At 37.8% G+C, this 27,425-nt stretch overlaps 1 protein-coding gene across 8 annotated transcripts in view; it reads left to right on the top strand.

Annotated features, from left to right (window-relative positions):
• PTTG1IP2 (PTTG1IP family member 2) overlaps positions 1-27,425 on the top strand; it is an 88,477-nt gene that overhangs the window by 16,435 nt on the left and 44,617 nt on the right. Inside the window, exons 3-7 of one of the 8 annotated variants that reach the window (XM_054559529.1) lie at positions 1,293-1,386; positions 2,837-2,930; positions 6,216-6,277; positions 8,332-8,395; positions 26,486-26,591. In XM_054559529.1, coding sequence (XP_054415504.1) covers positions 1,293-1,386; positions 2,837-2,930; positions 6,216-6,277; positions 8,332-8,345 — 264 coding nt within the window. In that variant the 3' untranslated portion in view covers positions 8,346-8,395; positions 26,486-26,591. Of the gene's footprint in view, positions 1-1,292; positions 1,387-2,836; positions 2,969-6,215; positions 7,073-8,331; positions 8,396-26,064; positions 26,398-26,485; positions 26,592-27,425 lie in introns of those variants that run through there. The other 7 variants (XM_054559525.1, XM_054559531.1, XM_054559527.1 and 4 more) reach the window with 7 other exon arrangements.

The raw sequence follows: 27,425 nt of genomic DNA, 5'->3' as shown, positions 1-27,425 counted from the left end.
TCCAGTGTGAAACAAAAGCTGGCCTGTGATATACCCTTGGTACTCAGGCAGTGACTGAGGGGTGGTTCTTTACATTGGAGTGAATCATTACCTCTGCTCGTCCCAGGATGTACAGCAAGAAGTGATCGGGTGGGGTCTGGGTTCAATCTTACAGGATTGGTTACCAGCACAGAACCATGCTACTTAGATTAGAACCCAGGCTCCCATATTTACTAGGTATGCGATCTTATGTAAGTCATTTAACTTCTCTGCGCCTTCTTGTTCTCATCTGTAAAGTGGACATAATAGTACCTAGATCACCGGGTTGTCATGAATATGAAGTGAGTGGATATATATATAAAGGACTTAGAATACTTAGAATATAGTACCTGTCACATGGTAGGCCCTATGTAAGTGACAGCCATTTTTACTGCTTTGTCTTCCTTTTTTTTTTTTTTTTTTTTTTTTTTTTTTACTTTTCCAGGTTCTTCTGGTTTTACCTCCCATAATGTTTTTCACCTTTATGCCTTGCTTAAGGGACTTAGAATTCCATTTTCCTATTTCTGCATGATTATCTGTGCACCAGTGAGCAGTGTGGGGAGAGGGGTGAGGTAAGGCTTGTTGACAGTACCACCAGGGCCACGTGTAACAGAGGAGCAATCCCAAAGGAAAGAGTCGGGGATGCAGGCAAGAAGAATGGAAACAGTGACAGAGAGATTTTAAAAACCATTTACCTCAGTTCTTATTACTACTTTGTGAAATAATATCTTTGGTTTTGTTTCCTAAACGCAGAGTCTGAGAAAGGGGTTCAGGTGCATGTGATTTTTGATTTTGTTCTTCAGCAAAAATCCTATGGAGTGAGAGACTCAGGGAAGACAAGCAGCAAGAGCCAAGAAAAGATGAGGTCTTAGCTAAAGCTCACTGTTGGCCTGAATCATGGGCAGCCCTTGGGCAAAAAAAATCACAAGGTAGAGTTGTCACTGCCTTGAGGCAAGGATGCCCACTGTTTGGAACCCCATGTCAGTCAGTCACTGGCCTGGGGAAATAGTAACCTCGTGGGCTAGGTGGTCCCCATCGTAGTCCAAGAAGAGGGGAAGCTGTGAGCCACTGGGAGCCAAAACTTTTTGCAGCTAAGGTTTGGATGCATGGGTCTGACAAAGGAGATCTCAATAAGTTACCAAAGGCATCTACTACAAATAATAATAATAATAATGGCTATTTATTGAATACTTATTGAATTAGTACTAAAAGCTTCCTGGGATTGTGGTTATTATACTTGGACACCACTTTTATTTTTCTCTTTCCAAATATAGTGTGTTTGGTGTAGTGAAGAAAAAGCATGCAAAAAATACTGTTTTCCATATTTCGAATGTCGATTCAGTTCTATATATTGGTTAAACTGTAAAGGTGAGTTGTCCTTATTTAGATTTTTATGTTCTTTATTTTAATTGACTTGCAAATGCTAGCGATTTGCTACATTTGAAGGATTATAAATTATTACATTTGCCTTACATATTAAAATATAGCAAGTCCAAACCACCATGGCACATGTATACCTATGTAACAAACCTGCATGTTCTGCATATGTATCCCAGAACTTTAAGTAAAATAAAAATAAAAATATAGCAAGTCCAGGGATGTTCATTGGTCTTTCCTCCTGATATAGGCTTATTGGTTGTTTGCAGCAATTATTCATTCAAATTAAGTCAACATTCATTTTGATTGGTGGATGCTTTGGCATACCATAGCTAAATACTTTAAATTTCCATTTCTAAAATCTCTGGTGTATGATATCTGTAACCCACTTAAAGACTGTATTCTCATGTCATTTTAGGAATTCCAGGATTTTTTTTATAAGCTAGTCCTGGTCTGAGGATATATTATATCTAGAAACATTGCTATAACTTATATTTTTTCAGCTAATGTATTCTACACTGAGAATTGCTATTCAGAATAATGATTCACTAGGACTGAACAAATATTAATCATCAAAGAATCTTTAAGTTATACTGAAATGTTGGACTTTTGGTATGTTATACAATACTTAACCAAGGCAGGAAAACGTACCAGTGCCATTTAAGTTTTCTTAAAGAATTGAAACAAAAAGCTTTCTAGGTAAATCCTAGCTATGTGAAAAAACCCAATCTAGAACAACCAGTTGTCTTCTTTTTTCCTTCACTGAGTAAAAAGATATAAATTTTGCCCTCAAATCTCTGTTTCTTTCAGGTACTATCAGATATATTTAAATCGTGCATGTTTTTGCCTTATAAAGAAGTTACACTTCGTGTAACTGGTATGAACAGAAACTCTAGTCTCCTATTTCATGTTTGCCCTTCTAGTTTCATTTTACAACACACCAAGCTAATAAACTACATTGTGCTTACTGAGATAAGAAAAAAAAGTTTACAAGGGGTAGAAATCTGGTTTTGCAGCAAGCATTGGTTGTCTCTTTGGTAATGGACTGCTGAAATTCAAACAACAAACCATTTCCTGCTATCTAGATGTATCTTTAGAGATATAACAGCCTGAGGGATTTGTTGTTTTACCTATTAAGATAGTACCAGAAATGAGTTTAGAGGTAAAATAAAGAAAAATTAAGCCAGTAGCCTAATAGTTCACCAATTTAAAAATGAGTAAATCAAATGTTACCTCCTCTAGCAACCAAGATTATTTTTAAATGTTAGTGATTGTTGTGTTAATGGTAGCTTTATTGGAATATGTAATGTATGTTATTGTATCATTACTTTCAATAATCATTTGTTAAAGAATCACATTGCATGATATTAGAAAAGATGAAAATAGCAGAAATTACTGATGTTCTGTTAACTTAAAATATATTTCTTTTTATACATTTCAGTTGACATGTTTGGAATCATGATGCTTCTACTCATTGCAATATTAATTACAGGATTCGTTTGGTACTGCTGCGCCTATCACTTTTACCTGCAGGAGTATGCTCATTTTATCCTTATTAAGAATGCACTTTGGGGTAATATCATTGAAGAGAATACTAAGTTAGTCATCAGGAAATGTTTTGCCTTTTTTATGTAATAAAAATAATATATCCACATGGTAAGGAAGAAAAGTCCAAAAAGTACGGAAATTGTAAAATGAAAAAAAAAAGTTTAACTTTCTCATCCCCCATCCCAACTCTAACACTGTCTTCCCAGAAGTAATCCTTTTAGTATGGTTCTATTTGTTGTTCTTCTGTAGTTACCGCCATATATTTGATTTTGATGGTTATGTTTTCTTTTCATGATTTATTAATTTTAGATGTTATCTATTGACCCCCAATCATTAAAGCAGAAAAATTTATCTTGCACTATACACAATTTTTTTTTGCTATTAGTAGGTATTATCATTGTGTTATTTTTGGGTTGTTACTATTTTTTCATTATTTTTAGTTATTAGATCTTAAGATTACTAATATTTCTCCTGTTGACTTTGAGTAATCAATTTAATTCCTTGTTTCTATATCTCAATCCTTCTCCTGTTACACATAAGAAAATTTGGATCCCTATACTTCCTTCCATTTATCCTCTCTTCCCTCTATCTCCTAAATTCTATAAGCTTTCTCATTAATTTGACCTTGTCAAATGTGTAATATTTACATTTTGTTCTGTGGCCATAATTATATCTTGAAATGCTTACTCTGTAATTTGACTCTAAAATTTGTTAACTACTGAAAAGGATAACACATATTTATACATGATTGTATAACTGTTGTTTAATAAAGAACCAAAGTGGAGTAGGAAATATAATTCTATGCCACTAACCTATATTGCTTGAAAAAGAATTATCAAGTGCCAAGATCAAATAGATTCTCTTTTCTTACTCTTTATTTCACAAAATCATGCTACATTTCAGCTTACTTCATGTTATTTAATTGTAACTTTCCTATACAGCTTTTGCACTTTCTAGAGTTTTAAATTATCTTCATTATTTCTCATTAACAAAAACACATGTATCTTTATTCTCATCACTGTGATCATTCATCTTTGTATTTGCTAAAATACATTCATTTTCTTCTTATAAATATTCTTCTTAAAGTCTTCCGGCTTCCTGCTTTAACATGCAAAAATTAGTTTCTTTTTACTGCTCTACTGAATTAGGAGAATTTTGGGGTTCCTTACCTCTTTTTAGGGTTGATTTTTTCCTTTTGGTGGAGTACCTTCTCAAGTAAATTTTTCAAATGCAGTTCACAGAAGGTTTGGAGAGTATTTGCATAGTCCATTACATATCAGCAAATTAGTTTTTTCTCCTTCATCCCAGTATGATATTATTTTCTTTCTTCAGATTATACATTTTTTATAAGAAGGAACTGTAGATAAGATAGACATGACCCAAAAATAAGATAAATGCACATTTATAGGTCACCCTGTAAGTAAAATGTGCTTATAAAAAGATAAGGTAAGTCACCATAGTGCTTGCAGAAAAAAAAAAAAAAAAGATAAGGGTTGGTCAGTGTTCCATTTGCTTGTTTAGGACCTCAACTTGGTCAAGAACTTTGTATTTTTCTGGCTTAGAGATGGTCTTTTCCTTATTAACATACAAAGACAAGTTAGGATAGGATGGAAGGTATTCCTTATTTTTCCCTTCTGAAACAAACATACACATATACACATACAAATCAGATAGAAGAACCAATAGGGCACATTACATATGTGGCAAGGGGCTGTTTTGTAATTTTTTAAATATATATTTTTTTCTTAGGATCCTGGCTCCTTGTGTCATCACTTTTTTATATAGTATTTATGATTAAAGTGGCAAATTCTGCCCATAAGAGTAGGGGCCTGAGCAAATATCCATCACTGAAGCTTCTTTTATCTGCATTTTAAATGAAAAACCCTGAAGCCTCTCTGAAAATATCATCCAACAACTGTACTCAGTTCTGGTTTAACTCTGCTGTATATCCACCATCTCTTCTTTCTGAATTTCTTCAAGAGATCTTCTAGACCTTGTTAATTCAACGAGTGCTGTATTCTGTAGAGGAATTTACCTTCTTAAGGACTTACTGCACTTCAAAAACCAAAGATCCTGGTTAAGTTTTCGAAACATGACTTTTTCTTTTAAAAAATACCCTAGAATGACCAATGAAGTATCAAAATACTTATTGGTACATTTGATCTAATATTATTATTCAGTAGTTATGCTTATAAAAATTAAAGCACTTTAAAAAGTTCCAAATGTTAGAGAATACAAGTGTTTCACTGTCCATGTACTTGATGCCTCCTTGATTGTCACCTATTCTTTTAGCAAATATTTATTATTTATTATCCACTAAGCAATGTCATTGTCATAGGGATATAACAATAAGCAAGAAAGATCAGGCCAGGTGTGCTGGCTCACGCCTGTAATCCCAGCACTTTGAGAGACCGAGGTGGGTGGATCACCTGAGGTCAGGAGTTTGAGACCAGCCTGGCCAACATGGTGAAACCCCGTCTCTACTAAAAATACCAAACTTAGCTGGGCATGGTGGCATGCACCTGTGGTTCCAGCTACTCAGGAGGCCAAGGCAGGAGAATCGCTTGAATTCGGGAGGCAGAGGTTGCAGTGAGCTGAGATCATACCACTGCACTCCAGCCTGGGTGACATAGCGAGACTCCATCTAAGAAAAAAAAAAAAAAAGAAATATCAAACCCTTGCCTTCATAGAGCTTGTAACTTACTAAGAGTACACAGACAAGTAAACAAGCAATTGTTAATTCTATTGCTAGCTTATTGATATTTTAAATTATATTCCATTTATTTTAATTGCTTTTCTTAATTAAATGTTTTAATTCTCCTGGTGGAGGGATAAAAGAAGAATTTGGTAAAGCAATGATAAAATATTGCATAAGACCGGGTGCAGTGGCTCACGCCTATAATCCTAACATTTTGGGAGGCTGAAGTGGGTGGATCACTTGAGGCCAGGAGTTCAAGACTAGCCTGACCAACATGGTGAAACCCTGTCTCTACTAAAAATACAAAAATTAGCTGGGTGTGATGGCGAGTGCCTGTAATCCCAGCTACTTAGGTGGCTGAGGCGCAAGAATTGCTTGAACCCAGGAGGTGGAGGTTGCAGTGAGCTGTGATCGTGCCACTGCACTCCAACCTGGGTGACAGAGCAAGACTCTGTCTCAAAAATAATTAAAAAATAGAAAAAGTAGTCTATCTAATGAAAAAAAATAGTTCCAACTATAACTTGTACTGTTCTGAAAATAAGCCTAATTCTAAATTCACCATCATTTTGAACAGAAATCGTGTCTATTTTTATGGAAGACGAGAAACAGTTCCTATTCACGACCGCAGTGCTACTGGCAAGTGTTTTTGTTTATTTGATGGAACATCCCAGACTCCTTCAGTAACAGCTTGTTCCCTTGTTCCAAACATCAAAATTAAAGCATGAGTAGAGGCCAGGTGCAGTGGCTCACACCTGTAATCTCAATGCTTTGAAAGGCCAAGGTGGGAGGATTTGCTTGAGGCTAGAAATTCGAGGTTATGGTGAACACCTTGCATTGCATACATACTGCGCCATTGCATTTCAGCCTGGGCTACAGAGGAAGACCCTGTCTCTGAAAACAACAAAAATCAAAGTATGGTAGGACTCATAACAACAGATTTCATTTTTCCCGTTTCCATGATACATTTTGGTAACCTCAATAGCTAGAACAGGATTGGTAAAATCACAATATTGATAGAGAAGGGCTAAAATTTTCCAACCCAGTTGGAGATATTCATAGCTTCCCCTGCTACCCCAACTCCCCCTCCACAAAAGCAACCCAACAAAAGATGACCGTTGTCTTCAGGAATTCTTGCAGGCTTTCCCAGATTAATTCACTTCATCTACCTGGTTCCTTGGCTAACCTACTATCCGCTCTCCTCAACTCTATTCTAAACTTTCCCTTACTTACAAAGCTTTCCCTTATCCAGGACTCAAATCTTGGCTTCCTTTGGCTGATCATCCACAGTTCCTGGGCAGGCACTCCCAATCCTCTACCCAGGTCTGGATCCTGAAAACCCAACTGGAGTCAAAATCATGATCCCCCTGTTCACTTAATTGGACTAAAAAAAAATTTTACATCATAATAATATGACTGAGGAAAGAGTACTGCATAGTCCTTTATAATTACTATTAAAAAATAACTTTGCAGGGTTGGGGGGGGGCTTCAGATTATTTTAGTGCTTTGGGCTGCAGGGGCATAATGATAGGGAATGTAGAAAAGCCTGGGACCCATACTTTGAGGTTGCAAAATCTGGATGAGAAGCAGGGTGAACCTTTTAGGGTAAGGATGAAATGGTAAACACATACACACTCTTTTGTCAACTCCTAGACTTTGTTATGTAGAAATTGTTTGGGTGATAATTGGATCATGAAATGTTTCAAAAAGCTATTTTAGGACAGGAGCCAAAGTGTAGGACAAATGCTGCTTCTTCCGAAGGTTGAAATCAAACCAGGGAGTTGCAGAGAATAATGCTGCATTTCAATTTTTCCCCATCCATTTTAAATTCGACAACACATTGACCTAGGAAAAACACTGAAAAGAGCACAAGGTTAGGTATTTATTTAGTTTCGGTAGACACAGTTATCTTTACACAGATTGAGAATTGTCAGATTCATTGTAGGGAATAAAGTGTAATCAAATTCACAAGGCAGGATGATTTTTCACCCATGAGAGAGCCCATTGGGAATGCCTACATTAAAGGCTTGAGTAAGTGAAACAGGGTTCTGCAAAAGAAATTGAGAAGAAGATGAAAAAGTGGGAGACTGCGGTGTCATAGACATCAAGAGAAAGGGGTCTGAAGATGGAGGGAGAGAGATTCATGAGTGTCCTCTGGACTTACACATTGGGAGATGATTGGTAAGAGGTTTGCATATGGTAGTTTTCAGAGTATTTATGCAAGACATAGAATAAACAGGCTTCTGACTGTGGAATAGGAAAATATGGAGCCTATAAAATGTTACGTACACTGCGATACTCCTCACCTGTGAAGACAGTTATTCTTCAGGATTGGTGGTAATAGTGCCCTTCTTGGTCCACACTTCTTTCCTAGAAAATGAATTCAGAAGATGGTTTGCTGGGATTAGGGATTCATTAAGCATTCATTAAGCATCCACAGCTTTTCTGTCACTGGAGACAACTAGTCTTGTGGTCACCATCAAATATCTGATCTTTTCCTTTTTGTCAATTACAAGTTGATAGTACCTTAAGTCACTTGAGCCCTAAATATTAAAATAGCAACAATATTAAAATCTCAGAAATCTTTTTATTATTCATAAATGTTTCATGTTTAACATTTTAAAAATTACATGTTTTTATTGACTTTTCCTAGAAAGAATTTGAAAAGATAAATTTATTTTCTTTTCTCATAGTATATGATGAATAGATAATTGAAAAGAGATCTTCCAGAAAGAGCAGAAGGAAGTTTCTTCAATGGTAAGGTTTCAAATTATATTGCGTGAATTTTCTGCATGCCATTTTCTCTGTTCTATTAAGCCACTTTTTAGGAATATAATTAGAATTATTAAGAAAGAAAACGGAAATCAAATCTGTAAAATGTAGGCAGATTTTCAATGCCCAAAACATGTAATAGAAGGCAGCAGAAGGCCAGGCACAGTGGCTGATCTCTGTAATCCCAGTACTCTGGGAGGCGGAAGAGGGAGGATCACTTGAGGCCGGGAGTTCGAGACTAGCCCGGACAATATAGCGAGATTCCATGTCTACAAAAAAATTTAAAAGTTAGCCAGTGTGGTGCCTCACACCTGCAGTCCTAACTACTTGGTAGGCCAAGGTGAGATCACTTAAACTCACTTCAAGACCAGCCTGGGCAACGTAGCAAGACCCCATCACTACAAACAATAAAAAAAATTAACTGGGCATGGTTGCATGTGCCTGTAGTCCCAGCTCCTCAGGAGGCTGAGGTGGGAGGATTGCTTGAGCTCAAGAGTTGGAGGTTGTAGTGAGTTATGATTATGCTACTGCATTTCAGCCTGGGTGACAAAGAGACCCCCATCAACCCTCCCCCGCCACCACCCCCCCCCCCCCCCGCCTGCCCAACCCCTGCCATGAAAAAGGAAGGCAGCAGAAAGTGGAGATATAACAGTTCAGGCTGCCTTTGTTGAAATCTGGGCTTTCCATTTACTAAGTATGCCACGTTAGACAACTAACTTAATCTGTTTGTGCCTTAGTTCCTAATTTGTTAATATTACCTAAAAACAGTGACTAAATTATTGTTTTGGTGACTTTGAGGACAAAATGAGATTTTACAGCTAAAATTTCTAGAACTACCCAGACACTCAGTAAGTCCTTAATAAGTGTCAATTGTTACTACTGTAATCACAGAATCTCAACACTGAAGGCACTTAAAGTTCATCCTACCCAACACCTCTTCCAGTGCTGGAATCCTCTTATCAACATCTATGGCATGTCAAATGATGGACAGCTACGGACTATCCTTTGGATTACAACATAGTTACAAATTTGGCTTTGTGTGTGTATGTGTGTGTGTGCACATTTGCCTTTCAGCAAGGTTAAACATACAGGCATATTTTCACTGCCACCTCCTACATCCACCTGCACAGAAAGGAGGTCCCCAGCTAGAGGCACATTCCATAATTCTATGGCTTCTGAAGGAGTCAGTGCAGGTTAATAGGAGGAAGAGGGAGGAGAACGCAAGTCCTTCCAGAAGCCTACAGAGCCTCCTGGAGAATCTCTAGGGAAGAGACAATATGTATCAGTTTTAAAGTTTAGTAGAGTGACCATGTATCTTCCAAACTGGGCCCATTTTAAGAGTGAAAGGGCCACTATTAAGAATTATGCTAGGAGAGCAGGTGAAAACCAAGGCTGCCCTAGGCAAACAACAGCAAGAAATGATGGTTAACACCCAATGTTGCAAGGGAAATGTGCACATTTATTTGTTGTTGTTGGGATTCGGCATTTATACAAACTTTTTAGAAGACAATCTCTCAGTATCTATTAAAATTTGGGGTTGGCGGGGAGTACTCTTTGACCTGGTAATTCCATTATTCGAGATTTTCCCCACTGACATAAATGATCCTTTTAATGTGATGCTGAATTCAGTTTACTGGTATTTTGTGAAGAATTTTGCACCTATATTCATCAGGGATATTAGCCTGCAATTTTCTTTTCTCATAGTGTCTTTGTCTGGCTTGGGTTTCAGGATAGTACTGGCCTCATTAAATGCATTGAGAAGGATTCCCTTTTCAATTTTTCAGAAGAGTTGAGAAGGATTGGTATTAGTTATTTAAATGGTAGAATTCAGCAGTGAAGCCATGAGATTTTGGGGTTTTCTTTTATGGGAGACCATTTATTAGTGATTCAATCTTGTTACTCATTATTTGTCTGTTCAGATTTTCTATTTCTTAATAATTCAATCTGGGTGTGTTGTATTTGTCTAGGAATGTATTCATTTCTTCTAGGTTATCCCATTTGTTGGTGTATAATTCTTCATAGTATCTCATAATCTTTCATATTTCTGTGGTATCAGTTGTAATGTCTTCTCTTTCATTTCTGATTTTATTTAAGTCTCTGTTTTTTTGTAGTCTATCTAAAGGGTTGACCATTTTGTTTATCTTTTCAAAACACCAACCATTAGTTTTGTTAATTTTTTATTTTAATTTTTTAACTCTTCTTACTATAATAGTATAATTTTCAGTTTTGTTGATTCTTTCTATTGTTTTTCTAGTGTCTATCTTATTTCTGCCCTGATCTTTATTATTTCTTTCCTTCTATTACCTTTGGGCATAGTTTGTTCTTTTTCTAGTTCTTTGATGTGTAACATAAGGTTATTAATTTGAGATCTTTTTTTATGTAGGCATGATTGTTATTAACTTCCGTCTAAGAATTCCTTTTGCTGCATCCCATAAATTTTGGTATATTGTGTTTTTATTTTCATTTGTCTCAATGTACTTTTTGCTTTCCATTTGTTTTCTTTTTTGACCCCTTGGTTGTTCAGAGAATGTTGTTTAATTTCCATGTTTTGGTGAATTTTCCAAATTTTTTCTTGTTATTGATTTCTAGTTTCATACCATCACGATCAGAAAAGATACTTGATATGATTTAAATCTTCTCACATTTGTAAAAACTTGTTTTGTGGCCTAACATATGGTCTATCTTAGATAGTGTTCCGTGTGTGCTGAAGAAGAATGTCAACCAGGTGCAGTGGCTCACATCTGTAATCCCAACACTTTGGGAGGTCAAGGCAGGAGGAACCCTTGGAGCCCAGGAGGTTGAGACTGCAGTGAGCCATGATCATACCACTGTACTCTAGCCTGAGCGACAGAGCAAGACCTTGTAAAAAAAAAAAAAAAAAAAAAAAAGAAGAAGAAGAAGAATATGTATTCTGCTGCCATTGGATAGAACCCTGTGGATATGTCTATTATGTCCATTTGTCCAAAGTGTAGTTCTAGTCTTATGTCTCCTTGTTGATTTTTTTGTCTGGATGTTATGTCCATTGTTGAGAGTGGGTTATTGAAGTCCCCTTCTATTACTGCATTATTGCCTATCTCTTCCTTCAGATCTATTAATATTTATATATTTCACTGAGTGCATGTATATTTATAATTGTTATATCCTCTTGGTGAATGAACCCCCCTCTTTTTTTTTTTTTTTTTTTTTTTGAGACGGAGTTTTGCTCTGTTGCCCAGACTAGAGTGCAGTGGCATGATCTCGGCTCACTGCAAGCTTCGCCTCCCGGGTTCTTGCCATTCTCCTGCCTCAGCCTCCTGAGTAGCTGGGACTACAGGCACCCGCCACCACGCCTGGCTAATTTTTTGTATTTTTAGTAGAGATGGGGTTTCACTGTGTTAGCCAGGATGGTCTCGATCTCCGGACCTCATGAGAACCCCTTTATTACTATATTATAACCATAAAATGGTAGCAGTAGGTTCTTACCTATCAATAATCACTTTGAATGTAAATAGGTTAAATTCTCCAATGAAAAAAAGGGGCTGAACAGATTAAAAAATAAGATCCAACTATATGCTGCCTGTAGGAGACTCTCTTCATCATCTTTAAGGACACACATAAACTGAGAGTGAAGAGATGGAAGAAGACATTCAACACAAATTGAAACCAAAAGAGAGCAGGGGTAGCTATACTTACATCAAACAAAATAGACTTTAAGTCCAAAACTATAAAAAGAGACAAAGAATGTCATTATATAATGAAAACTACACCAACACAATTTATTATGAAAGCCTTTTTTACACCAGTGATATAAGATGAAACTTTTTTCATAAATTTCCATTCACATTTGAGTATATTTTTGTGCATCTGTTCACTGCTGTTGGTCTATCTGGATAATAGTTTCCTAATACCGTAATGTTTTAATTATGGAGGATATATAAGCTATTTTAATACTGGTAATGGCATTTAACTTCTCTCCACTTCTTTTTACTCTTTCTGTTTCCTTTTAAAAATTTTTTTAAATTTTCATTTCTTTGAGACAGGGTCTCGCTCTATCAGCCAGGCTGGGGTGCGGTGGCATGATCATGGCTCACTGTAGCCTCCACCTCCTGGGCTCAATTAATCCTCTGGCCTAAGCCTCTCAAGTATCCAAGCCTACAGATGCTCACTACCGTGCCTGGCTAACTTTTGTGATTTTTGTAGCGGTGGGATTTCACTATATTGCCCAGGCTGGTCTCGAACCTCCGGGCTCAAGCAATCCACCCACCTCAGCGTCCCAAAGTGCTGGAATTACAGGCATGAGCCACTGCACATGGCCCTTTTTAACAATTTTTATGTTTAAGCAGAATAAAGATGAGTTATTTATTTTAACTTGTGCCAATGCTAGGAATTTCACAAAATTAAACATTTGGCTCTGGAAAAGATAATGAGTCTAGAGCTTGCAGAGGTACCGCATGCAATGGAAATTCACAAATCTACTATAGTTTTGTTTGATTTGTTTCATCTTAGTTTCCTTTCTCCTCTTTCTTTCTCTTTTAATTTTTTATCTTCTTATGTGTCCTTGTTTTCTAACTTTTGTACCAGAACATTTCATTTTGAATCAAGATGGTATTGTAGGGGGACAGTGTAACTGCAGAACAGCATTCACTCTACAATTGGCCACATAATAATCATATAAAGACTTTTAAATGCATAATGTAAAAAGGTACAATTTTAAATGTTTTTTGATCAGTGTTCTTTATTTTTTTATTTTTTTAAGACAGAGTCTTGCTCTGTTGCCGAGGCTGGAATGCAATGGCCTGATCTTGGCTCACTGCAACTTCTGCCTCCTGGGTTCAAGTGATTCTCCTGCCTCAGGCTCCAGAGTAGCTGGAACTACAGGCGCGTGCAAGCATGCCTGGCTAATTTTTGTGTTTTTAGTAGAAATGGGTTTCATCATGTTGGCCAGGCTGGTCTTGAACTCCTCACCTCAAGTGATCCGCATGCCTCAGCCTCCCAAAATGCTGGGATTACAGGCATGAGCCACTGCACCTGGCCAGGGTTCTTTTAAAAATAAAACTGTAAAACATTAAAAACAATTAGTCCTCACTGGGTGCAGTGGCTCAGGCCTACAATCCCAGCACTTTGGAAGGCCAAGGGGGGCAGATCACTTGAGATCAGGAGTTCAAGACTAGCCTGGGCAACATGGTGAAACCCCATCTCTACTAAAAGTCAAAAAATTAGCCGGACTTGGTGGTGTGTGCCTGTAGTCCCAGCTACTTGGAGGCTGAGATGGGAGGATCACCTGAGCCTGGGGAGGTCGAGGCTGTGGTGAGCTAAGATTGTGCCACTGTACTCCAGCCTAGGCGACAGAGGGAGACTCTGTCTCAGGTACAAACAAACAAAACAAACAATTCATCCTGATAATCCAAAACTACCTTCTATAAGGGGATATTTTGAAAGGTTAGAATAAGGCATTGAAACACACTAGCACAAACTTTATAAAAGAATAGATGTAACCATCTCACTCTATTGTGAGAAAAGGAATTGATTCAGGAATGTGAGAAAACAAGACAGTGAGGAGGAAGGAATAAAGAGCTAGAAAGGCTGGGTTTGGGGGAGAATGGGATGAGAGAAAGAGTTTGAAGAGAACAGCTGTCTTAAGTTGGGATCCCCAAGAACTAGGCTCCAAGGCAGAGACTTGCCTGCAGGAGTTAATTGGGGAATTCCCTCAGGAGTAACACATGTAAGGGACAGAGAGAAGCAGACTTGGGTAGAAGGAACAATTAGTGTCATGTAGTCACAAGAGAGGCCTCAGTCAATCTTATGGGGCACTCTGGAACTGGGATTTCCTTTTAGAATTGTCCCAAATTATGGCCCAAATCCCAATATCAACCATCATTAGATGTGGGAGGCCCTCCAAAAGGAGATTTAACCTCAAGTGAGGTGGCTGGCTGCATTGGCTAGGGCAATTTCCAAAGAGGGCCTGGTGTCTAGAGGTATGAGTACCTTGTTCCTGAAAGGAACATCTGTGCAGCACACCATAGCATTCACCACAACATCTGTCATTGATTTAGGGGAATATTGAGAGTAATGATTCTGGGAAGAAGGGTTTCGAAATGTTCAGTGATTCATTAAGAACATACTCCTCCTTTACCTCCTTAGCATTTTCTTTAGACCCTAAGTAAACATTTAAATTTATTTCAATTATATATTTTCATTGTTTTTGAATTGATTTTACTTTGGATTGACCCAAAGCCGAGACTGGGCCACATATGACCACTTTTAAATTTAGGTTAAGTGAATTTTGGAATGAAATTAACTGTGATAGTAACTGAAAAAGGAAAGATACATAAACATAATATTTACTAGAAAAAGGAGATATAGGCAGGTTTGGTTCCAGAATGCTGCAATACAGCAAATATCACATTAAAGCTAGTCATACATTTTTTTTTGTTTTGCAGTGCATATAAAAATTATGTTTACACTATACTGTAGTCTATTAAGTGTACAACAATATTATGTCTAAAAAACAACGTACATACCTTTATTAAAATACATGGCCAGACATAGTAGCTTATACCTGTAATCCCAGAACTTTTGGAAGCGAGGTGGGAGGGCGACTTGAGACCAGGAGTTTGAGACCAACCTGTGCAACATAGCGAGACCTCATTTCTACAGAAACATTTAAAACATTAGCTAGACATGGTGGTGTGCACCTGTGGTACTAGCTACTTGGGAGGCTGGGGTGAGAGGATCACTTGAGCCCAGGAGTTTGAGGCTGCAGTGAGCTCTGATCCTCCACAGCACTACAGCCTGGGTATCAGAGTGAGACCTTGTCTCAAGAAACCCCCACAAAACTTTATCGTTAAAAAATGCTAACAATCATCTGAACATTCAGAAAGTCACAACATTTTTTCTAGTGAGGGTCTTCTGTTGGTGTTGATGGTTGCTGCCTGATCAGCGTGTTGGTTGCTGAAGTTTGGGTTTGTTGTGGCAAAGAGGTTTGCCACATGATTCATTCTTCCTTTCATGAAAGATTTCTTTGCAGCGTGTGATGCTGTTTGATGGCATTTTGCCCACAGTAAAACTTCTTTCAAAATTGTAATCAATTCCCTCACACCATGATGTTGGTTTATCAATTACATTTATGTAATATTCTAAACCCTTTGTAGTCATTTCAACAATGTTCACAGCATCTTCACCAGAAGTAGATTCCATTTTAAGAAACTACTTTCTTTGCTCATCCATAACAAGTGGCTCCTCATCCATTCAAGTTTTATCATGTGATTGCAGCAATTCAGTCACATCTTCAGGCTCCACTTCAAATTCTAATCTCTTGCTATTTCCACCACATCTGCAGTGACTTCTTCCAGTGAAGTTCTTCTCTCCAAGTGATAATCCCACCTCAAATGATCCTCAGGTGATCCTCCCACCGCAGCTTCCCAAGTAGCTGGGATTACAGGCATGTGCCACCACATCAGTCTTCACTGAAGTCTTGAATCTTTTCAAAGTCATCCATTAGAGTTGGAATAAACTTCTTCCAAACTCCTGTTAATGTTGATATTTTGACATCCTCCCATGAATCATGAATGTTTTTAATGGCATCTATAATGGTGGATTCTTTCCAGAAGGTTTTCAATTTACTTTACCCAGATCCATCAGAGGAATCGCTATTTATGACAACTATAGCCTTAGGAAATGTATTTCTTAAATAAGACTTGAAAGTGAAAATGACTTCTTCATCCATGGGCTACAGAATGGATGTTGTCTTAGCAGGCATGAAAACATTATTAATCTTTGTGTACATCTCCATCAGAGCTCTTGCATGACCAGGCGCATTGTCAATGAGCATTAACATTTTGAAAGGAATCTTTTTTCTGAGTAGTAAGCCTCAACAGTGGGCTTAATATATTCAGTGAGCCATTCTGTATACAGATGTGCTATCATCTAGGCTTTGGCAATCCATTTATAGAGTGCGGGCAAGTAGATTTAGCATAATTCTTAAGTGTCCTTAGCTTTTTGGAATAGTAAGTGAGCATTGGCTTCAACTTAAAGTCACGAGTTCCATTAACCCCTAAGAAGAAAATCAGCCTGTCCTTTTGAAGTTTTGAAGCCAGGCATTGACTTTTTCCTTTCCGACCATGATAGCCCTGGATGGCACCTTTTTCCAACAGAAGGGTGCTTTGTTTATATTGAGAATCTATTTTTTAGTGTAGCCACCTTCATCAATGATCTTAGGTAGATCTTCTGGATAACTTGCTAAGGCTTCTACATTAGCACTTGCTGCTTCACCTTGCACTTTTATGTTATGGAGACGGCTTCTTTCCTTCAACTTCATGAACCAGTCTCTGCTAGATTCCAACGTTTCTTCTGCAGCTTCCTTGCCTCTCTCAGCCTTCATAGAATTGAAGAGAGTTAGGGCCTTGCTGTGTGTTAGACTTTGACTTAAAGGAATTTTGTGGCTGGTTTGATCTTCCATCCAAACTACTAAAACTTTTTCCATATCAGCAATAAGGCTATTTTGCTCTTTCATCATTTTTGGGTTCACTGGAATAGCAGTTTTAATTTCCTTCAAGGATTTCTTCCTTTGCATTTACAATTTGGCTGTTTGGCACAAGAGGCCCAGCTTTCAGCCTATCTTGGCTTTTGGCATGCCTTCCTCACTAAGTTTAATCATTTCTAGCTTTTGATTGAAAGTGAGAGATGTGCAACTCTTCCTTTCACTTGAACACTTAGAGGTCATTGTCAGGTTATTAACTGGCCTCATTTCAATATTGCTGGTCTTACTGAACAGGGAGGCCTGAGAAGAGAAAGATTGGGGAACGGCCAGTCAGTGGAGCAGTCAGAACACATACAACATGTATTGATTAAGTCCACTGTCTCCTATGGGTGCAGTTTGTGGCACCCCCATAACAATTACAATAGTAACATCAAAGATCACCATCATGGATCACCGTAATAGATATAACAATAATGAACAACTTTGAAATATTGTGAGGATTACCAAAATGTGATAGAGACACAAAGTGAGCACATACTATTGGAAAAATGGTGCCGACACATTTGCCTGACACCAAGTTGCCATAAACCTTAAATTTGTAAAAAGCACAATATTTGTGAGGTACGCTAAAGTGAAGTGCAATAAAATAAGATATGCCTATAATTGAAAAATGGGATGGTTTGGTGAAGTAGAAAAAAAGTACATCTGCCAGGCGTGGTGGCTCAAACCTTTAATCCCAGCATTTTGGGAGGCTGGGGCAGGTGGATCACGAGGTCAGGAGTTCAAGAGCAACCTGGCCAAGATGGTGAAACCTTATCTGTACTAAAAATACAAAATAATTAGCTGGGCATGGTGGTGGGTGCCTGTAATCTCAGCTACTCGGGAGGCTGAGGCAGAGAATTGCTTGAACCTGGGAAGTGGAGGTTGCAGTGAGCCAAGATTGCGCCACTGTACTCCAGCCCGGGCGACAGAGTGAGACTCCATCTCAAGAGAAAAAAAAAAAAAGCACATCTAATGGTACAGAGTGGGATAGAGTAGAAGGTTATATCAGAGAGTATAATTTTCACCTAGAACAGTAAGAGATAAGTTTAAATCAAGGATTGGCAAACTTTCTTTATAAAGCTCCAGGTAGTAAGTATTTTAGGCTTTTGGGGCCTCATAATCCCTGTCACAACTACTTTGCTGTTGTGGTATGAAAACAGCTATAGACCATACATAAATGAATGTATGTGGCTGTGTTTCGATAAATTTTTATTTACAAAAACATGCAGAGAGCCAGATTTGGTCTGGGAGTCATAATTTGTGGACCTGTTGGTTTAGATGATCAGAAAGATCACTAAATGGCTTGGAAGGGTCTACCTAACTTGTTTCACGGACTTGCAACAGATTTTTAAAAGATATCAAATAAAACAGCCAAAAGAAGATATAAAGGGAAAGCTAGAATAAAGTAGCCCTATGAAACCCACAACCCCATCACTTTTGTCTCATGGCTGATTATGTGTGCACAGTCTTCCTTTTCATGATTTATTAATCTTGCCATGCTTGACATTTATATTCTTACTTCAGAAATACTCAGGGTTGTTTGTTTGTTTGTTTGGTAGAAACAACAATTAATCCAACAAACATAGGCCACACTAATAAACCCCACATGGTTTTGCCAAACACATCATAAGACTTAGCTAATCTCATGCTAGCAGCAACCCAAAAGGAAAAGATTTGACTTCTGAAACACATGTGGCAGGGAGAGTGGTCTCTCCAGTTAATTTGTGTGTTTTTGACAAATCTTTTACACTGTATACTGCATTATGCACCCATTCAATAAGAACATATTTGATAGTTTTCCTGTTTTGAAATTTTTGTGATAACTTTTAACCATATTTGAAAAGGGTATTCAATGCCTTTTCAGAAAAAGGCAATAATATTTTCTACATCCAACTTGCTGCCCAGCCAAATCCACAAACATGGATGTTAGTAGGGAAAGCTTTTGTTGGACTGCAGGTGAGATGAGATGATTCTTAACCATCATGATTGTACAACCAATAGGAATTTACTCTGACATTTTGTTTACTTTTACAATTTGGATGCCCAAATAATTAAAAAGGTAGAATTAAAGAGAAGCCTTTATGTCTCTTGGCTGTCTTTTGGTAAACATATGCTGTTAAATTACATACTAAGCAGGCCAGAGCCTAATGAACAAATTGTGACGGAAAATCATAGAGAAAGACTTAACCTACTGTTTCCTGCTGGTAGGGGAGAGTGTCAGTTAAGAGTGAGTATGAGTGGCAGAATGACAATAGCTTTGTTAACCTCACTGTAGATTAGATGATTGTTGCCTGAAATGTCAGTTCCTGGTTGGCTGTAAGAAAATGCCTGTTTCTCATTTCACTCATCAGCTTTTCTCCCTTCATTTAAATGGTAATTACACACTTACAATGCACTGCAAGTATCTCTAGTTTTACTGAGTCCTCTGGGAGCTCTAGAAACCCTAGCACTTTCATAATGAGGGATACTTTTTTGGAGTTATTTTTTTGCTTGGGAAGATTTTGGTTCTATTAAATTTTTTTTCTATTTTCATTTGCACTTTTTTTTTCACTGAAAACCAATACAATTTTTTCCAACTAAATAGGGAGCACTGGTAAAATTGAATAATGACATTCAAGTCATGTAATTTTCAATTACATTTATATCTTAAGTATTTTAATTACCTTGGTAGTTACTGCATACATGCCAGTTTGGTATTGAGTGCTATTTTCTCATAAATAAGTCAAATTAATTTCCATTAATTCTTCCCCCATTTTTTCCCTTTTAAAAATTGTATTCTTAGGCTGGGCTTGGGGACTCACACCTATAAACCCAGCACTTTGGGAGGCTAACAAGGGAGGACTACTTGAGCTCAGAAGTTCAAAACCAATCTGAGCAACATGATGAGACCCTGTCTCTACTAAAAAAAATTTTTTTAATTAGCTGGGTGTGGTAGCATGCACCTATAGTCCTAGCTACTTGGGAGGCTGAGGCAGGAGGATGGCTTGAGTTGAAGAGATGAAGGCTGCAGTGAGCTATGATTATGCCACTGCACTCTAGCCTGGGTGACAGAGCGAGACCCTGTCTCAAAAAAAGTTATATTCTTATTTTAAAATCTAATGGGTAATTCTAATCCTTCATCTTTCCTTTCTTCTTTCTGCTTTGTGTGCATTGCATTAAGTTCAAGATTCATTTTGGTATTCTGTATCAGTAACTACTTATTTCTCTTGGTGTGGTAGTTTTTACTGATCTTCTAGAAGTTTCAGGCAAAACTTAATGGTCTGGTGAAATTAACAATGACCAGTACAAAATATGGATCACTCGATATATTCCTGACCTATTGTTTGTATAAACAATTTTTATTCTTTCAATATCAAGATCACTTTGATGTAAAACTTCATCAAATTCTTGGGAGGACCAGCACTTTTTTTTGGCGAAGTTAGTTATAATAATTAGGCAGTCAATGTATAAAGACAAAAGGTGATCAAAATACAGTATAGGGATAACATTTTTTTCTGTAAGTGTACGTAGTGATGATTTCTCTGAAAAGCTATCTAAGTAAAATAAAACCACATAAATGAAACCCTGATAATAGTAAGGGCAATGCATTTTTCTCAAGGGACTTCTCCTAAAATGTGACAAGCATTTTTGAGGAGTAGGGGTGGAGTGGGCAGGAGGCTTCTGGAGTTAGACTCAAAGTTGCATCTGGAGTTTACTAGCTGTGAAACCTAAGGTAAATTGTTTAACATCTCTGAGACTTGATTACCTCATCTGGAATACAGGAAAAATAATAACCATTTTTCAAGGAAGCTTAGGAATAATTTAGGAAAAAGTCCTAGAATATAATACACAATCACTAAATGGTGATTCTTGGGCTCTCGGGCAAGGGAAGGAGCCAGGCAAGATAGGGCCATGAAGCAGAAGGAGCTCAATCTCAGGGCCAGAAATATCTTGGATTCTCATTTCTGCCCCAACAGTTTTTCACTGTTTAACACTAAGCAAATTATTTAAATGACTTAAGTATTTCTGTATAAAAGGAAACAATGCTACAAAAGTTGTGTGAGATGTAATTTAAATACTATGTATAAAGCACTTTTTACAGTACCTGACACATAGTAGATGCTCAATAAATGGTTATATTATTACCTATTATGAGCCTATTATGTCACTGTAATTCTAGAGGCACTGTGAGAACATAAAGAGGAACTTTACAGGGTACCATAAGGCACTTGAGATCTTTCAAGGAAGACAAGCCCTTGAGATAAGTATAAGTTTAGATACTATAAAATATCAGACTGGGCGCAGTAGCTCACACCTGTAATCCTAGTACTTTGGGAGGCTGAGGCGGGTGAATAGCCTGAGCTCAGGAGTTCAAGATCAGCCTGGACAACATGATGAAACCCTGTCTCTACCAAAAAAATACAAAAAAAATTTAGCCAGGCATGGTGGTGGCGCACGCCTGTAGTCCCAGTGACTCGGGGAGCTGAGGTGGGACGATTGCTTCAGCAAAAGAGGCAGAGGTTGCAGTGAGCTGAGATTGCGCCACTGCCTCCAGTCTGGGCAACAGTGAGAACTCGTCTCAAAAAAGAAAAAAAAAAAAGAAAAGAAAAAATATTTCTACAGTAAGTTCCATGTTAGGCAACTAAGAGTTGAGTTAAAGCCTAAAGAACTCATGTAGTACATGGAGATCAAATAAGGCTTAATGGAGGTATCATGGTCTCCCAGCTGAGCTTCAAGAATGGACAGTTTATCAATAGGCAGATTGGAGCTGCTAGGGGAGGAAATTTTCAGGGGAGGACATTTTCGGGGGAGGAAGCAGAATAAACAGTAGACATGAAGGTGAAAAAGCACAGATTATACCTGAGCAATAGTAAATAAATTCTACTATTCACTTACAGCATAAGGAACAGGTAAGGTGAGAACATAACAGCCGACACTTACTGGGCATTTATAATATTCTGGGCACTGTTCTAAGGACTTTACATGCGTTAACTCATTGAAACCTTACAACAATCGCTTGAGGTAAATCCTAATATTAGTTGTACTTTAAGACAAGGAAACTAAGCCTTTATATTGCCTTTATGTGAGATAGACAATGGTGCCACTTATTTTGAGCCTGTAGAAGCCCTGTGCTGAAACATAGTGTGGTGAATGGTATGTGGACTATGCTTCCACACTCACTCATCCCTCAGCCAGCCTTGTGCTGGGACCCTTAGCCTAGACAGGTGTGCGCAGTGGCCCTGCTCAATGTCGCACAGGTGAGGTGAGCAATCTGGCTTCAGAGGCTGAGCTTTCAATCATGACACTGTGATGAGAAAGGCACTTGGGCCTTATTTGTGGGGAATCTTGAAATCTCCACATAGGGATATGAACTTTATTTTAAAGGTGACAGGGAAATATAGCCTTTATTTTGAAGGAATGTGAAGGCTTTTTTTTTTTTTTTTTGGAGGGGCGGACAATAGCATAATCAGATTTGTAAGGAAACATACCTTGATGGTGTTACTGGGGGGATGGGGAAGTGGGTTGGATGGGTGCTTTAAAGAAGGAAAGATTCAGGCAGAAAAACCAGTCAGGAGGAGACTGATAGGCATTAAATTGAGCACAGATGAGAGCCCAAACAAAGGTGGTAGCACTGGAAACTGGGAAGAAGTGACAGACTTGAATGACATTCAAGTTAGAATTGGCAAGTCCTGGTGATCATTTAGAAGTAGGGGGTGAAAAAGGGTCCCTGGAAGAGACCCCAAAGTCTCCACTGTGGGTGGCTGGAAGATAGGGATGCTGTTAATATAAAGGAGGAAAACAGGGGGAAGGGCAAGAAGGTTTTGGTGAGAAGGATGAAGTCTGCATGTTGAATTTGTAGTGATAGCAAGACATGCATGTAGTAACTCCAACCAGAAGTTGGAATTGTGAATCTGGAGCTGGGGATATTTGTGCTGGAGACCTAGTGAGGAAACAGTTTACAAACATGAAGCCAGGGGTGTGGGTGAGAGTGACTGTGGAGTGGACCCTTCAAGATAGCCTTAATATAAAGTGTGGATAGAGGTTGTGATTTCCCCCAATAAGCTGGAGGCGGGGGACTCACAGGGCAAGTGGGCTGGGACACACAGTGCTGAGGTGCAGTATAAGGGTGGTCAGGAGCACCAAATGCAGAGTGCAAGCAAACGTTGTTCATATGCATAACCTATTAATATTTGTAAACTACAGTAATGCTTTTAAAATCTTAGGATGTTTCAAGGTACTAAGAAGCATTTCACTAAATAATAGGTCCTATGGTAGCTGAAAATAGATTGTAGCTTTCCAAAGTGCCTTGAATTGCAGGATGCATTTTACATACTAAGAGAAGAATCATATATACCATAAATGTTTTCATTTACAAGATAGTGGCTACCTGGAACATCATGTGGAGACATCATCTGAGCAATGAATGCCCAGGCTCAGTGGGAAGGAGCACTGGGATCTGTAGCAATATCTGCCCTGTGTGGAAGGGTGGGGACCACTGTGCCTAAATTGGCTTTCCCTCAATTAAATGCTTTCCAAGGTACTGTTAAAATTAAATTTCTATGATTGTCAGTGCCTAGTTTATCACACATATTTACATACTATCCAAAAAGAAAAAACAAAAGAAAAAAAGGTACAAATTGACTCCTTATAATTTTATGGTAGCACAGCTCTGCAGTAGCCTAGATTTATGAAATGATGCTAAATGTCAGGCTCTCTAGAGTGAATGAATGAAAAGAATGATATGCCTTCAATAGGATAAATAAGGGAGAATCATGTACACACCTTTAACTCAGCCCTTTCTTAATACGAGCTTTATTTGTGTGTGTGTATGCACGCACATGCATGCATGTATGTTTGTCTGTGTCTGTGTGTGTGTCTTTAGTTGTTTGGGACTTTGGATAAATATTCTAATGGAAGTATGGTAGGAATGTGTGAAGAAAATTGAAGGTAATTGCTTCTTACTGAAAGAGGAAGAAAAGTTTTTGAAGTTTCTCCAGTTCAAGAACTTTTATTGTAGAAAGCCACTGGCAGGCAATGTAAAAAAGCAAATGCTGTGTGAAATTATTCACCGAGGAGATGGTAACCATATCAATAAAGTTTTGGAGGAGACTTTCCACTGTTCTATGTAAATAACTGTGTTGCAGCTTTTGTTTTATGAGTACTCATTATCATAGAAATTTACTGTTTTTAGTCTTGAAAACGTGGTGCCTAAAAACTTGGAAAATACCACTGTAATTAAATATCTATTGGAGTTAACTTTGGAATACCGTAATTTTGTTTTGCAGACATTGGAGCTATAATCTTTTGTATTTCTTCTATTTACTCTGTTGTCAGAACTTGCACCAGTCATCATCTCTGTGACAATACAAGCCCCTTGAGGGCAAGGACAGTATATTTTTTTGTAATCACTGTGCCATTGGCACCACCTGGTATAGTGTCTGGCCTCTCTTTAGTCTCCTCTAACTTTTCTTCTTCTTGTCCACTGATGTTTTCAAGAGTCAACTTTCATAACCCCTTTTAGGAAAGTGTAAGATATAGTGCCTGCCATCAAAAAACTTAAAATCTAGTTGCTGAGAGGATAGCCCCCAGAAACAGATAATAAACAAATGTTACTAATAACTTAGAGAACAGATATACTGTAATTTTCACAGTAATTTTTAAACCTTGATTGCATCTTTATTCCCTTTTTAGCCACGGCTAAATTCCTTAGTGATATAGGAAAGGACTTTCACAATTTGGGCTCAAGAGATAGAACAATGGATAATGACCCTGCCATTACTATTTTCTGTGCACAGTTAATATCTCTTTTTCCTGTATGGTTGGTCTCACCATTTTCTTTCTGATAAGAGGCTCTTGCACCAATTCCAGGTATTTATTTATAATGTAGTTAAAACTCTTAACTTTTTTCCAAGGTTATTTCCACTGCCATCTCCAAACAATTTTTGCTGGTTTTCCTTAAGCAGATGTTGTCTCTTTCCTCTGAATTGCCAGCTCGCTTTACTTTTCCCTCTCTCCTCATACTCATCTTAAGAGGGAAATTGTGTGTTACTCAATAGAGTATAGAATCCCAGCTCTATCACTTACTGCTTGTGATATCTTGGGCATATTATTAACCTTTCTATGTCTCGGTTTCTTCATATGTAAAATAGGGATTAAAAATAATTGGTTGTTCACATGGTTGTGGTGATACAATGAGATAACATATTGCTACAGATCACTGTGCTCCTTCCACTCAGCCTGGGCATTGCTCAGAATACTTCTCTATATGATACTTTGCACATAATAAACACTCAGTAAATAGCAGCTGCAATAGCAGCACCTTATAGTTCTTGACATAGAGTCGTTATACATGTTGAGTTGAATAGTAATGATAACATTGAGTAAGTGACAAGATTATTTTTCTCTGGATCAGATAAGAATAAAGGGAGTTGGAAAAAGATAGCTCCAAGTAGAATGGAGTTGATTAAATAAACATTTATTGAGCTTTTGCCTTGTGCCAGGCATTGGGAATATAAGTTGTACAACACAGGCAATGCTCTCTGCCCTTGTGGAGCTTATATTCCCAGGTGGATACAAAAAAAAAGTGAAGAGAAAAGCCAATAATTTAAAATTGTGGCACTGCTGGGAAGAAAAGAAGGGACTAAAATTAGGGGAAATAAGGGTGGAGAACGTACTTGCAATAACTAAGAAAGGCCTATTTATTGAAGGAGTAGGGTTTCAGCAAAGACCAAAATAGAATAAGGAGTCAGCTAGAAGACAAGTGGGAGAAGGGATGAACTGGGTGGAGGCTCCAAGGTCAGACAGAGCTTGGGGTGTTAGAGAAACTGGAAGTTCTTTGTGGCTATAGAAATATTCAGGGATAAGATTACGTCAGGATCTATTGGCCGTTATAAAGAGTTGGGGTTGCAGTAGACTGACTGAGAGGTGTGATGCTCAGCTGAGCTTAAGATTATAAAAATGAGGAGAAATATTTGGAAGTAGACATTTGAGATGGAAGAGCAAAGACATGGGGTTGTGACTAATAATAGTGTCAAGGAAGACAAGAAATAGTCTGTTGAAGTGGAGGAGTTGCACTGGGGAATAAGAGAAACAATTGTCTTTTGGACGATATTATTCTACAGAACAGCTGCTGCTTTACAGTAACAGACTTTGACAGGACTTTTTTTCTTAGCAGATGAAAAGTTGAACTGATATGGTGACCTTTTGGAATAGATGGTTTCTTTACTGCCAAGTTGAACCCTTTCTGGGAATATTTGTGCTGAGTGAGCTTTCTAACCTTAGTGCAGGGTGAGTCAATGAGATCCTTCATGAACATTCCCTTTCATGTTGGCAGAAGGAAATAAATCATTTATGTTAGTTTGGGTAATTGAAGAAGTTTTTCATTTCCAATTTACTCTGGTGTATGTGACTAATTTAAGTTGATAATCATTAACCATGTACAGCTTTTCAAGGGATGAATCAGGAGTTGGAAAACATTACATTTCTGTAAAAATTGGTGTAACGGCCTTGAACTTAAGCTTTCTAGTTTGAATGTGAAACTTGAGGGTTAGCACTGTATTGTATTTCCAATAATGAATGTGTCTTTTTTCTTTCAGGCTTCCTTCAGGATTTTAATCATCCTTACAGCCTCTTTGAGAATGATTGAACTTCCAAATTCCCTAAAGTTAAAATTTTAAATTCTATTAAACATTTTTTCGAGTATTTCATTACTTTTACATTATGACTTGTACAGTAATATGAGATCATAAGGGTTGAAAAATATCTTCAAATAAGATTTTATAGTTAAAACTTTTTTGACTTTTCAAAAGTTCTTCCTAGCTCATTTCATAATCTTCAAATGTAGATTCTCTTTGAACATAAAGTGGTATAAATATAGAATGTTCAGGCACCTGACGTATAAATTTACATATGGTTTGAAGATTGGAGGGTATACCCTGTGATAGTTTCTGACATTGTTATTTTCTCATCAGTGTTACCAGACAGTAAATAAGTACTTCAGTTCTGCTGGGGGAGGTGGCTCACGCCTGTAATCCCAGCATTTTGGGAGGCCGAGGTGGGCAGATCACGTGGTCAGGAGTTTGAAACCAGCCTGGCCAACATTGTGAAACCCTGTCTCTACTAAAAATATAAAAATTAGCTGGGCATGGTGGCACATGCCTGTAATCCCAGCTACTCAGGAGGCTGAGGCAGGAGAATTGCTTGAACCTGGGAGGTGGAGGATGCAGTGAGCCGAGATTGTGCCACTGCACTCCAGCCTGGGTGACAGAGCAAGACTCCATCTCGGAAAAAAAAAAAAATCAATTATAATTTTGTTTACATGTATTATTACACAAAATGGTCCATTATTCAGAAGCCTCCCATTTGAGGTGATGATTGATATCCGAATCTTTTGATGAAATCTTGATTGAACTGATGATAATATGTTTTTAAAATATATAGATGTTTTTATTTCCCAAATAAAAGAAATAAAGACTCTTTACAATTTAAGGAGAATATTAGAGAATTTTTAAAATAGGTCAGGCGCAGTGGCTCACG

The sequence above is a fragment of the Pongo abelii genome, chromosome 6, assembly GCF_028885655.2.
Source record: "Pongo abelii isolate AG06213 chromosome 6, NHGRI_mPonAbe1-v2.0_pri, whole genome shotgun sequence".
Lineage (NCBI taxonomy): Eukaryota > Metazoa > Chordata > Mammalia > Primates > Hominidae > Pongo > Pongo abelii.
The sequence above is the reverse complement of the archived record's forward strand: the minus strand, read 5'-3'. Positions and strand labels throughout refer to the sequence as shown.